Genomic DNA, 14,622 nt, shown 5'->3' with positions numbered 1-14,622 from the left:
ATGTAGTGCTTTCTCTGCTAATTTCATGTATCAGAATCTTTTTTTATTATAGATCTTTGTTTAAGTAGCTCTTCATAGGGCTTGGAAAGTAGGTTTTATTTTTGTCTTGTTTATTTTCATTAAACAGCAGAACAGATGAGATCTGGCTCGGGTATTATATCAAATGAGCATGTTTAAAAATATTGCTGATTTATCTCATGATTTGTTTGTAGATATATCCGATTATATGGGAGAAAATTTAGCAAAGAAGATCATGTGCTTTTTATTAAGCTGTTGTATGAGTTGGTAACAATTCCAAAACTGGAGATCAGCATGATGCAAGGATTTGCACGCCTGTTGATAAACCTGTTAAAGTAAGTACAGATTTCTGCTGACTGCTGAAATTCTCAACTCTAAGTAGCTGATCATTTCATTTGCTTAATCTTGCTCTATAGTTTAGTATGTCCTATTACAGATTACTTCTCTTAATCTCCCCTGCACAGATGATTTGCTTAAAAAGAGTTTGTCTTATATGAACACCTTGCCCCTTTTAAAGCTTTGCTATTAGTATTGAAAGTGAAAGAATGTTAGTTTTGTTTTTCTTATGAGGAAAGAAAAAAAATCAGAGAACCAAATGTTGAATCTCAAGTAGGAAGATAATGAGGACTGTTATACAATTTGTTAATATTTAATTTCATTTAGACTTTTCCTGAGGATCTTGATAGCTTGTGTTCGTGGAGAAATTCTCATCTGTCTTGTTTGAGTTTCCACTGGTTTGTGCCAAATGCTGAAGATAGGAATACTGCTCTGAACTATGTTTATGTGTGGTAATTTGATGTGCGGTGTGTCAGTATAAATGTTTAATCCTAAAGTGCTCATTGTTTTCTTATATTAGGAAAAAAGAACTGCTTTCCAGGGATGATTTAAAGTTACCGTGGAGACCACTTTATGAAATGTTGGAAAGGATATTGTACTCCAAAACAGAGCATCTTGGATTAAATTGGTTTCCTAAGTAAGTTTGCATTTTAAAACATTTGATTAGTTATAAGTACTTACAGTGCTTGAAGGTACACTTAGAGATTTGCTTTTAATATTTGGAGTTTGATGTACAGTAAATATATATTTAGTTTGTTTATATTTCATTTTCAGTAATTGTATGCAAGACCATATTGAATTGTGTATATCCCTCTGCCAGTGAATTACTTTCACTATGACGTTTTACTTTTTACTAACGTGATCAAGATCATTTCTAAATACTCTGAAACAGGTGTCTTCGTCAACTTACTTTAGGATAATAACCTACAGTTTAACAGATTTCAGTGTTAAATTTTCAATGATATTCAGGCTTAATGTCTTCAGCTTTATCACACAACAAGACTTGGGAAAATAAAAATGGTACTGTTCTTAAAAAATATGTGCTCTAAGCATTCCTAGTATATGTAATCTAGATGTAAATCAGCATGCGAACAAAGAAAAGTGAAGTACGTTTTATAGAAAATACATACATACCTATATCTTTTTTTTTTCCAGAGTGATGATATAGTATGGACTAATCCATTTCTTCCCAGTTAAGAATCCTAGAAATGTTCTTCTAATTTTAAAAATAAAAGCTAGTTTTCCTCATTTTCTTCCCACTGCCCTTTTGACAAATTTCTGCAGTCACAATTCTTGTAATAATATCTTTTGTAATTAAAACTGACAGGATAGGATCTTCCCTAATTTCAATTAAGTAACTCATTAAATTTGTTTGAATTGAAACTTAATTTCTCATGCTTAATTTGTCATAAATAGAAAACTTATTTTCTGGCCAGGAATATTTGAGTGTAATACTCAGATTCTTTTACTGAGGAGAAGATCCTATTTTTGATATGTGACATAAAATATATGTAGCCCTGTAACTCGTTAGGGAGTATTTCATGCTGAGTTTGTCTCAAGGCTACATATCTGGGAAAAAATTTTGCTAATAGTGCAATTTAGCAAATAGAACAATTTTGCTAATTGTCGGTATTACATGGAAATGAAAATCCAAAGGAGCAGAGCCTTTTCTAGTTGGTTTACTTTGCGTGTTTGCCAGCACCTACTGAAACTGCATACTTTGCCCTGTGGTATTGACTAGTCACTTTTCATTTACTGTGTGAGAAACTTGCATAGTGGGGAGGAGACTTTTCCAAGAGGGAAAAGGAGGTTAAACTGGGAGGAAGGTAGCAATAGTGATGGTTTGTCTGAAACTTTAATCTTTTATGAACTGTATTCAGAATTCAGACACTCCATCTTAATATGCAGTGCGATTTGTTCTCATACGGTGTTTTTTTCCCCCCTTTGTTTTAAATTCAATTTTGAGGGGTACCTTTTTGGATGTCAAGCGGTATTTTTTTTAATAACTCAGTTGATTTGTAACTGTTAATTTAACTATTGTGTTTTAAATCTTTTTTTCTTTTTTTCTTTTTTTTCTTCTTAATTCAGTTCTTATCGACCAGGCTTGTCTTCACCTAAAACATTTGTGCTTAATGTATTACATAGGTGGTAAGAATGACTTTTTTTTTTTTGGTTCAGCTCTGGCCGATGTGTAATCTTCTGCATGTTCTGTTAGATTGTAACACTTGTCACACAGGTGTAATTTTCTGCATAAATAATTGTATTGGAAAACCAATGTTAACATTACACCACTGTTTATGAGAATGTCGCACTGTATGTAAACCTTTCTAATTGGGGAACAATATACTGTGTGTGAAGTGGCTGATAAAGTGGCTATATGCTAACTAATTTAACCAGCATATATATTTCAAGGGTCGAATGAAAGGTAAATTTTGCATTTGAATAGTTACTACGTTTGAATATGGACAAAATCAGTATTTGTGTAGGAGTATGTGTCACTGAGTAAGTTTACCTTACTATTAAAAATGATGAAATCATGGAAAGTGCTTCAGCAATGAGGTAATAGGTTCTGGAAAATATACTAAGGCACAACGTTCTAGTAGTAAAGTGTGAAAAAAGTTTCCATGTCCGAACAGTTCACTGTGAATTTTTGCACTGGAAAACATATTGGAAGATTTGGGGTGTGTATATATGAATTCAGAAATAGTTTAAAACTGGGATAAGCAGAACTGAAGTAGTTGTCAGGGAGAAATTTTAGCTTTGTAGTAATTTTTGGAGGAAGAAATTTTTTAGCTTTACTAATCCAATAAGATATTTGATTTTGATGTGTCATAGTAACTCACTAGAATGACTTAATTTGTGAAACTGTAGCTGGTTGCTACACTTTGTTGTTTGTTGTCTTATTTTAAGCTCTTGTAATGAAGTGTCTGCTGCAGGGCTAGAATGTTGCTTAAGGCATGAATCCATCATGAAAAATGAAAATAGTGCATTTACTGTTTTTGATAACATAAGAGTCAACAGTATCAGTTTATATGTTAATTTTTTAACCCAAATGTGTTCCTCTGAAAATGCAGGGGAAAAAATGGATTCACAAGCTGATATGGTCATGTCCTTTCCACATGAAGAAAATAACTATGTAGCATCAAAACAATAATAAGTGTTGTTGGATGATCTTTTTTTCATACATCTGTGTGTCAAGATAGATAATAATAAGCTGATTATACTTGAGGTAATACGGAAGGAGAAATGATCAAAGAAAAGGGATTGGCATGAGAAATTATTTCCTTTATCTCATTAAATAAACTGTTTACTTCAGTAATTAATAGGGGATAACCTTCCAGTATAAGTTTTTATTCTTCCTATCTCTACTACAAAGTTTTCAACAGTTTATTATAATGGTCAGCACTAAATACTTCTGAGAGGACAGGAAAACAAACTATAGTAGTCTGTTTATCCAATCCAGTGTGATTTATGTTTTAAACTGCTTTTTGTTGTGCTCTTTTAATCTTTAGCTAAATTTAGTGGTACAGCAGCATACAGAAACTTGCTAGTGTGATAGCTGTAGATACTTTCCACAATTCTGCAGCAATGGGTATCCAAAGAGTCTAACCAAATGTTGAGCAGAAGCCACTACTCGGAGGTTTGAGAGAGTTTGTTCAAAGTGGTAATGAAAGCAGCAGCCAGTAGTCTCTTGTTCTCCCCAGGTATATTGTCTTGTTCTTTTCTAAGTGATAGTTATAAAACTGGAATCTTACCAGATGACCTCTATAGTTGGCTTGTGGTTTAACCATATCTTAGCTGGATGTCTCCTTGTGTAGAAAACTGTATCTGCTGTTTGTTTTTTCTTTTTAGCTTCTACTGTAAATCTGTGGCCAGAGGACAGGAGGGAAAAGCCCTTCCAGTTGTCTTCATCCCCCATCCTTTACTCCAAATGCTGAGATCTAATTGAAAACTTGTGAACTTGAAAGACTTGTTGATCTTTGGCATCAGTGTGTCTTAAATTTCCTGTCCTTCGTATTCTCCTTTGTAATAGTTTACTTCAGTGGAATATAGTAGCTTGGTTGTTGCTGTTATTGTTTTACCACACAACCATTTTTCATGTTGATCCTCTTAAGGAAGGTTGCTGGTTTATACTTTATCTACTATTGAAACAACTGCTATATAGTACATAACTCTTCCTAGGTTAAACTGAATACTGTTCTTGAATATTAATGAGATTATTAGAGTTTGATCTTACTTTGGTTTATGATGAATGGTTGACTGTTCCTGCTCTTCCTTGAAATTTTTAGAAGCTGTCAGTAAGCTCCAAGTTTTCTTTCTGGGAGAAGTTGCAGATTGCGTTTGTCAGTATTGGATAAAGTTTACAGAATTTTTTTAATCTTCTGGAGTGCTGCTTGTCCTGAAGTAGTGTTATAGGGGTAGAGTTCTGCTGGCTTGTACTGAATGTTGAGGTGTTGAAGAGACGATTTTTTTTTGTGCGTGTTTGTTTTTTCTTCCAAAGCTTTCTCTAGAAATAGTGGTTTATCCATTTCATATTTCTCCTGGCTTGTGTGGAATCAGTTTATTTTGTGTGGGACTAGAGAGAGAGCACGTGCATGCTTAGTGTTTATATGTCTAGAAATAATTGGTCTAAACTGATCTTTGATAAGATCCTAAAGATGATCAGTCTGTATCATCTTCATTCCAATAAAAATAACATTTCTGTATCTGTTTTTGATGATGAACCAAAGGATGCTGTGCCTTTTTTTTTTTTTTTTTTTTTAAAGAGTACAGAAAATACATCTAAAAGCTCTAGGAAGTTCTTTTGTGAAAACTTTTATTTGGGGAATAGTATTGGTAAAAGTGCAATTTAGTTTTGAGATTGTCTTGTAATAAATAGTGGACTTTAAAGGCAGTCAGTTTTCATGTTGTTATAATTCCATTGATCGATCTCTCCTCTTATTCTTTCACTTTATTCTGAAGGTTTTTTTCTTTCTTTTTTTTTAATGGTTTGATGCATCCTGTGCAATTCATGTTAAAATGATTATAGAAGACAGTCTCTGTTAACATAAGAAATAAGTTTTTCTGCAACAGGTGGAAACATTTTAAATCAGCTGCTCATAAGTGTGAGAGAAGTCAGTGAAATAACTATTGATTTGCAGATAGTTCACTTTGTTTTTGTTTTTGTCCAGTGTTTCAAAAAAATCTGAAAAAAAAAACAGATTTAGGATTTGGAATCTAATTATAACTTTTTGAAGTCTTTTGCCCTTATTTATTTATCTTATAAATATTTATGAAGCCCATAAATCAATTTTCTTTGTGTTTTCAGCTTCCTCTAAAATGTTACTTTGCTGGTTAGTCACCAACAGAATGCAGAGTATTATGTCTAAGTAATGAGGATGATTCTTCCCTCTAGTTAAAACACAGTACATAAAAGGTAGAATCAGGAATTTAGCAGAGTGATTTTAATCCTTGTGATTAGGTCTGTGTGGAAGAGGATTAGCATATGCATGTTCACAGAGGATATCTAATTGCATCAATATTATCTTAGATTCTTGAGAAAAATCAGCAAATGATTGTTTTTTATGCCATTCTTGATACATGGTAACATAGTTTTCCTAATGTTTTCTTTTATGTTTCAGTTCTGTAGAAAGTGTTCTAAAAACACTTGTGAAGAGCTGCCGACCGTAAGTGTTTAACTATTTTCTGATTTTTTGAAGCATGTATCTTTACACACTTCTTTCCCTTCTTGTAGTATTAAAACATTGGATAAATTCAAAGCCCTGCTAGTCACTCTTTGTCTAATATTGTTTCAACTTGTTTGTCTTTAAGATTTTTCTGGGGGTGGGGAGGCATTTCTGGCCTATTGCAATTATGTATGGTCAATACGTCAGGTTCATAGGTTGCTTAAAGTAAAAACAAAATGACAGCCCTGTGCCATGCTATAATATTTAAACAAAACATGTGTCTTTTGGAATATACTTTTTCTTTACAGCTTTGGCTGAAAATCTGTTTAAAAAGTAGCTACACAGTTAGAAAGCCAGCATATCACTGGATAAGGCCTGTTCTTTTTCATCTTTTGTGTTTTCTGTTATATTCACCACTCAGAATGCGTATGCCTGAGCCACTCTTGCTCTCTGCACTAATTGCCTTTGGCAGCTTCAGATACTGCAAAGATGCAGAGAAGGGGCTAGTCCTCTGTTGTCTACCCTTCATATAGCCATTTATAATTATTGTCTACTTTCATGGAGTTAGTCGATTCACATATTGACTTGTTACTCCATTGAGCACTCCTGTAGGAGATGTTATTCTAAACACAGTGAAGGTTAGTATGATGAACATCAGCATAAAGATGCCTGATGTTTTTCCCCAAATATGTGTGGTGGTTTTTTTTCATGTTTGTTTGTTTAGCTAAATAAAGAAATCTAGTTTTCATTGTTGACTGTTTGGCATTTATTATGAATGAAAAAGTCACTGAAGAAGAGTTCTTCAAGAATGAAAATGTGATGCTTCTGAAAGTTCTGGCTTGAGGTTGAGATACTGATAACATGACTTCCAATTGGCCCTGTTTCTACTGCAGTAATTAAGTTGTTTAAATACTTATATTTGGTATGCATTTTAAAAAAGGCATTGCATGGATATATAGTTTCTTTTAAAAGAAATTAAATAATCATTTCAGGATCCTGGTAGTCTTCCAATAAACGGTACTCTTCATGCCTTAAGTCATTGTTAATTATTTTACATCAAATATGAATAATAGGTGTTTGGTCTTGACCAGCCTTCCCATTGAAATGATTTTGCATCTTTTCTAATCTTTTTAGTTCAACAAGATAAGAATCTTGTTATGTTTGTGTTCATAAAATGATACACAATGGTGTCCTTGGATCTTAACTTGGTGTTTTGTGAAGGATAAGTGGAGTTGAGGAGTACCGATCTATTTTATTTTATTGCCCCTAGGTACATGGTCCTACTGTAAAACTGAGATTTATGACAAATTAATGCATATTGGGTTTTAAACATGAGGGGGGGAAAACAACAATTTTAAAGCTAAGTTTTACATGTTCAACACTTCCCTTGTTTTCAGATATTTTCCAGAAGATGCCACTGAAGAGATGTTAGATGAATGGCGGCCTTTAATGTGTCCATTTGATGTTACCATGCAAAAGGCTATTACCTACTTTGAGTTATTTCTACCTACTACCCTTCCTCCAGATCTTCACCATAAAGGTTTCAAGTAAGTATAATTGAATATCTAGTCTTACAGTATTCTGTTGCTGATACAAAGGATTATCTCTGACAGGATGATATCTGAAGATGTCATGTGAATCAGTTCATATGCTAGCTCCTTTATGTATGTGTCTTGCATTCATGTCTTAATGGAATTTGATATCTGAAACAATAGAAATGGAAATAACTGATTGTGCAGAAGGTTTGTATCCCTCGCCTCAAATGAAATCAGAATAGAAGCTAATGGCAATATTAACTATTGGACGATAGAGACAAACTTTGGATTTTAAGCTAGAAAAGGTGAGAAAGTGTAACTTGTTTTCATGTGATTTACCTCTATTGAGATGACAATATATAATAAGAAAATGGTGAAGCTGAAGTAGATAAGGAAACTATTTTTGCAGTGTTTCTGTGGAAGGGGGAATCGGCAAAGAATAACAGAGGTAAAAGAATCTAGGACTGAAACTTGTGATCACAAGTTGGGGGTAGGGAGGGTATTATGAGAGATGAAGTCTGTCTCCATGCTGATTCTTGTTTTTTGCTGAATGAGTTGGGGAGGGGAATGAGCTCCTGAGACCACCTGGCAGAGTAAAGAGTATGTGTCTGGTAGAAGAGCTGCCTTCACAACACTAAAGTTTGTTTGATTCTGTTCTCTTGCAGGCTTTGGTTTGATGAATTTATAGGCCTTTGGGTGTCCGTTCAAAATCTTCCCCAATGGGAAGGGGTAAGTATTTACTTTTTGCTTACAGTAGAGGAGACTCATTTAAATATTCCCTACAGTATGCTTGCAAAACATTTCATTAAAACAGTGACATAATTTTTATGCTTTATGTAATGTGAGAAGGGAGAGTTTATAATTTTATGATTGTTAGCAAGCAGTTACTGGCTGAGTAAATAAGGCAGCTGTTGTGCTTGGTGAGCATTGTTCAATTGCTTGCTCAGGCAGCTTTCCTTTTCCTGCCTTGGGAATGCTGGCGTTTTCCAGATGGCTGTTAATGCTTACAATGATGCAAAGTGCTATTGCAATTGCTGTGATTAGAATTGTGTAAAATCCCATCATTATGACTTACCACATTCTTAATGATGCCTAATTTAGAGTAGTATTTGAATGACAGCCTATGAGTACGTTCACTCTACGTATGTTTCTCCTGCTATGGCAGGATTTTTTTTTCTTTTTTCTTTTTTCTTTTCAGCGTCTGTAGAAGGTACATTTATGTACTGCCTTCCTCAGACTAAATGCCTAAGTATATACCACGAAGTATTTCCGGACCTTTTTGATACCTCTCAACCATCTCCTTAGAGTTAGTATGCTAACTCTGGAGAGCTTAAAAAACCTCCAATGTAACCTTGTTTGCATCCCTGTCTTGAATTTGCATTGAAGTCTTTCTTATTCATCAGTTGTAGATATGCCTCCTTTCTTGTTCTTATCTCTCTCCCCAAAATTGTTGTTCTTTGTGGCTCCTTTGGAGGTGATGTTCTATTTCTGTGCCACCCTGATGATTGAATCCCTTCATTTAATCTGCATGCTGCCTGCATGCAAGGACATGCATAAGGCAGATGCCATGCATACTACTGCTTCAAATCTTGCATCTGTGGTGCAGGTTTAAAAATGCCAAAAAGTCTTTGAGGTAGACAGTGGTAGTGACTTCATATCCAAACTGACAGAGACTAAAATCAGTCTTAATTACCATACAGATATGAAGTGCTTCCATGTTAAGTGTTTTTAAGGAGTCTGTTTTGGTCATAAAATCTCCAAAGAAATCTTTCGCAGGGGTGGTTACTTTCTGCACTTTGCCCTGTCTGTAGTGAGATGTTGTCATCTATTTCGCATACAGTAAAGGTACTGTACTCTCCTTGGCCAAAAATACCAATGGACAATATCTCTCAAGCAAAACTGTCTACTATTTACCTGTCTGCCTTTTTGTTTGTTTCATATGATGAGATATAAACTTGAAAAATATAATAAATCTCGTTCTTGAGACAATGACACCAGTAGCTTAGGTGCAGTTGATGTCAGCTGATCTATTCCTTGGCTCTACTGCAGTGAAACTTGGTAAATTACCAGACTTTTTCCTGACTCAGTATGAACATAAGCTCACTGACCATCTGGCTCTTTTCACTAATCTCCTGTCTGTATACTCAAGGATGATGACTTGGTCTCTTTGGAGAAAGCTGCTTTCCACAGTACTATTGAATGCAATCTTTGTAGCACATTCTATCTCTGGATTTCTGGCAACTTTTGTATGAAAAGGCTTGTGTGTAGGTCTTTCTGATTTGAGTTATGTTTCACCACAAGAAAAGTCTTTCATCGAACAATTGATGTTTGTCTGGAGTTGAACAGGGATGATTGCTAAGTTTTGCGTTTATTTAGGATTGTCTGTAGGCGCTTTTGCCTCTCTTCCTGGTGGATATCCAAAAAAGCACAACTCTGCCTGCTCTTTCTAACAGAAAGATGACAGCCTACATGTTTAGTATTATTATTTGGCTTGTTTCTGTCAACTGCTCTAACCAATATTCTTTCATGAGTGAGCAGTTGTCTCTGATATTTTTGCTCTTCCACTGATTTCTCAGTTTGCTGAGAAGACATAAAAAACTTTGTGTTTTCCATGGAGCTTTTAGTTCATGTTTTCTCTGCTATTTTGTCTTCTAAGGGCAGGCTTGCTCATTTCATCAAGCTTGGATGCAGATGATATTAGACGTGTGAGCCCTGACTATGCAATCCAATTTAAGCCTCTAGTACCCTGCAAGATTTTTCTCAGCTTGCTTTGGCAGGAGTTGGACTAGCAGAAGCAGCAAGGCTCTTTGGAGACCTGATATGTGTTTTCCTACTTGGAAGAGCTCATAAAAGGAGCACTGGTGGATTTTTGATAATTTCCTGCCTCTTCCTTCTGCCTCCACAGTCAGGGTATCAGAGTGACGCTTCATTTCTTCTTCCTTTAGTCCTTATAGCTGTCTTTCCTCAGAACACCTTCCACGTCTGTTTGGACTCATGAGACTGTCCCTTGGCAGTAGAATACCTAATTCTTCGTAGATAGACAATACTACCATCCCGTCTGACAGGTAATGCCTGAGACACTTATGAGCCACAGACATTTGTAAACCAAACCTTATAAACATGATGGCAATCAGCCCAGGCAGGTACGCTTTCTAGAAATATGGTGGTTCCCACAGAAGCTAAATAGTTCTTCAAGTCGTGTTGGTTGAATTTGTTCAATGTCTATGTATAAATACCATTTCTGTCACTTCTTTCATTCAGCTCAGTTGAGGTAATTTCATTGGTGAGGAAGCACCATCACGTCGACTCATATTCATAAATGCTTATTTAGCTGCTCCAGCTCAGAGTACTGCTGGATGCATGTGTTGTATGTTTTCTAATCTAGGTTATCAAGCACCAAGATGATGCATTGCCAGCCAAAGTGGGCAATGCAGGGCCCTTTCCCTCACCAGGAGGTGGTTTGTCTTTGGATAATTGTTTATTCTGTTCCCAGACTTCAGGTCTTTTACAGAGCCTATCTTTCTCACCTTTGCGTTTAAGAGGATTCCTAACATGTACCTTGGGAGGGTCACGTTCTTCAAACTATTCTTTAGGCCTTTTTCTAATGATAACTGATCCAAATAGTCCTCTATCAAAAAGCCTATCAAAGTGGGTAGCAGGTTTCTGTTAGAGAAGTCTGTGTAATGCCCAAATGCATTGCACATGCCAGTCTGCACACATAATGACCAAAGTAAAGCCTGTTCTGTTACAAGATTTTGCCTTGGGATCAAAAAGAAAAAGCAAAAATTTGCTTTTGTATTGTGGGTTTTCTGTGAAATCTCTCTCAACTGTCATCTGGAGTTTGTTCCAAACGTTCACGGCAGAGAGATGAAGTGTCTTCTATACCCAATTGATAAAAAGGAGTTAATAGTTGTGTGTGTTTGAAGGACTCTGAGGCTTACTACAGGTAACTTCTGGGAGCCACTGCTTGGTTCTGTGATGTGGGAGCTGTTCAAAGGGCGAAGAGATATTTCTTAGCAAAAGCTGGAATTTTTGACAGTGTGTAGCTCATGTATAAGTTTGTCTTTTGTTCTTCATCTACTGTCAGTCAGACTTGTTCTGACAGTGAGTGGTTGAGAAAACTAAAATGGTGGTGAGTGCATTCTGTCTTGCATGGTAATACACAGTGTGGAGGAGAGTATGAGTATACCTTCGAAAAGTACCATTAGGGTGTCGTTAGATTAAAAAAGTTTGAAGAGATGGGGTGTATGTGCTGACAGGCTGTATGTTTCAGGGAACTTGTGCCCGTTTCCCCTGCTTAGTCATAAGCGTTGAGTAATGAGTTTGCCTCCTGAAGGTAGAAACTCCCTGCAGACGTGTTATGAAATATGGTATTGGTGACTTCTGATGGTGTGAAATCTCCCTTTACAAGTGATTTACTGCTATGGATAGCTTTTGTCTTGTAACTGTAAGGTAGACTGGCAAGGTTTTGTGCCTCTTATCATAAATGTATTCTTATGAATATTTTCTTGTTTTATGGTTGTTTTCAGCATCTAGTAAACCTTTTTGCTCGTTTGGCCACTGACAACATTGGGTACATAGATTGGGATCCGTATGTACCAAAGGTAATATTTATCACTTTATGAAATTATTCTGTTTTCTTTGAGATATGTTTTAAGCATTGCAAGGCTAAGAAAAAAAAAATTCCTTGTAGTATGGGTCTTACACTACAGGGGCCCAGCTTTTCAAATTAGGTATGTTTTTTTGAAGACCTAAATCTAACTTTGAAAACTAGAGACATCCTTTTGTAACAGACAGCATTGAAAATAGGTACTGGTATATCACCTGGCTAAAAAGCAAACCAAATCAGTGATGTACTTTACTGTACAGGTACTGTCTGTACATATAACTAATCCAATCTCCTTGTGGGAATGGGTCATCATATTATATTCTTCTGATGAACAACATGAATCTTTCAGGTTATGGATTTTTTTTTAAGTTGTTCACAGCAGTTAAATTGTTTTTTAAAAAATACGATATGCAATTTTTTTCCCTTTCCCCCCTTTCCCCCCTTTCCCCCCTTTCCCCCCTTTCCCCCCTTTCCCCCCTTTCCCCCCTTTCCCCCCTTTCCCCCCTTTCCCCCCTTTCCCCCCTTTCCCCCCTTTCCCCCCTTTCCCCCCTTTCCCCCCTTTCCCCCCTTTCCCCCCTTTCCCCCCTTTCCCCCCTTTCCCCCCTTTCCCCCCTTTCCCCCCTTTCCCCCCTTTCCCCCCTTTCCCCCCTTTCCCCCCTTTCCCCCCTTTCCCCCCTTTCCCCCCTTTCCCCCCTTTCCCCCCTTTCCCCCCTTTCCCCCCTTTCCCCCCTTTCCCCGGAAATGTTTCTCCTGTCCTAGTCTCAGTCTTGAGAGCTGAAACTGTTTATGTCCACTACTAATATGTATGGTTTCTCTGCTCAGAAAATACTTGCTCTAGCAAGAAAATACAACAAAATTGTGTGGGAGTAATTTGTTATAGTAACGGTCTAAACTGTTACTATTTTAATAATGTGTATATACTGATACTATTTTAATAATGTTACAGTAAGTAACTTCTTCTTACAGATTTTTACCAGGATTTTGAGGAGTTTAAATCTTCCAGTGGGTAGCAACCAAGTCGTTGTCCCAAGGTTCTTAACAAATGCTTATGATGTAGGACATGCGGTAATGTGGATCACAGCCATGATGGTCAGTAACACTTTTATAAAATACAACAAAAACTATTAATACTAAGCTGTAAGCAACCATGCATTTAAAATGAATTTCTTTCTGCTGTTTAGCTCCCTGCAGAAACATTTTTAAAATAAATCCGGGGTCAAACAAAGCATAAAGTGCAGTGTCTTTCTGTCAATTTGGAATGAGGGCCAAAAGGTTTATATCACAGCAGGTATCTGTGGCATTCTGGAAGTTCACAGCCAGCTACAAACACCACTGCAGATGCACACTTAGACCCACTGTATGGAATTCTTGCATTTAATAGTGTACCTTCGCACATCAGAGGGAGAGAACTTGCCTCTTAGTGCTGAGTTTGGAGGGGCGGGGGGTTGCACATGTAGTTTGATGCTTTGAGTCAATGGCTGTGATCAGCGAGAATGCTCATTTACATCTCATAGTACTGTGTGCTGCCTTTTCATGTTAAACTTAATCCATATAGTAAAATTGCATGTTTTATTTTGGACAGGGTGGACCAAGTAAACTAGTGCAGAAGCACTTATGTGGATTGTTCAACAGCATTGCCTCTTTTTATCATCCTTCAAATAATGGACGCTGGCTGGTGAGTTTCTTGCCTATTGAGACAATAACTTTGCTGCCTGTAATACCAGCAGTCAAACTTGTCAAATCAAAGGTGCCGATAGGTGCCTTACGTGCTCCAACAGTTTGCTTGTCTTTTGGTTTTATAATATTTTGAGTCTTTAAATTTCTAGTTATGTCATCACACTAATTCAAATCATACTTTGATTCTGATGTCAGGAATGCAGCTTATGGGAGTCTCCTTCAAACATCTTACCTAAGCACAGTTTAGTCTAAAATTAGATATTTAAGTCATATATTGCTAAGAAAAAAGTCAGCACTTCAAGGAAGAGTGATCTACAGCATCAGTGTTATCTGTGTAATATAGGTAGTGCGAATACCCTTTAATATTGGTGACCTACCATTTCCCAGATAGCAAAATATAATTTTGATTAACCAAAAATGAAATTGATTTTTAACGCATGTCTAGTTTGGAGCATAGCCTTTTTGATGGTGTAACTAGGGGATTTTTCTGCTAGAGAATGTGAGGGCATCTGTGATAGCTGGTAAAGGGTGCAAGTTAAAATGGCAAGGCTGGTCTAAGCTGTGCCAGAGGAGCTGACTTGTTCTAGAAGAGGATGTTTACATACATGTAAATGTGCAGAGAATGCTCTCAAAGATCTCCCAATTACTGGTAAGTAATCTTGATTCTTGACTGTATCCTTTGTACATATTTTTCCTAATTTTTGAAGAATCATAATCATCAGTGTTGGCAGTATAACCTTACTGTTTTGCGAACGGAAGTTTAATGACAAATTCGGGACCT

General features: G+C 36.4%; 1 protein-coding gene across 3 annotated transcripts in view; it reads left to right on the top strand.

The window, feature by feature from the left end:
• The window catches only part of PSME4 (proteasome activator subunit 4), a 75,916-nt gene that overhangs the window by 7,835 nt on the left and 53,459 nt on the right, over positions 1–14,622 (top strand). Inside the window, exons 2-9 of one of the 3 annotated variants that reach the window (XM_067293001.1) lie at positions 213–353; positions 875–991; positions 5,976–6,020; positions 7,418–7,567; positions 8,221–8,284; positions 12,085–12,159; positions 13,131–13,253; positions 13,747–13,839. In XM_067293001.1, coding sequence (XP_067149102.1) covers positions 213–353; positions 875–991; positions 5,976–6,020; positions 7,418–7,567; positions 8,221–8,284; positions 12,085–12,159; positions 13,131–13,253; positions 13,747–13,839 — 808 coding nt within the window. Of the gene's footprint in view, positions 1–212; positions 354–874; positions 992–5,975; positions 6,021–7,417; positions 7,568–8,220; positions 8,285–12,084; positions 12,160–13,130; positions 13,254–13,746; positions 13,840–14,472; positions 14,491–14,622 lie in introns of those variants that run through there. The other 2 variants (XM_067293002.1, XM_067293003.1) reach the window with 2 other exon arrangements.

This window comes from Apteryx mantelli, chromosome 3 (assembly GCF_036417845.1).
Source record: "Apteryx mantelli isolate bAptMan1 chromosome 3, bAptMan1.hap1, whole genome shotgun sequence".
NCBI classification, from domain to species: domain Eukaryota; kingdom Metazoa; phylum Chordata; class Aves; order Apterygiformes; family Apterygidae; genus Apteryx; species Apteryx mantelli.
This window is presented reverse-complemented; position numbering and strand designations above follow the sequence as displayed.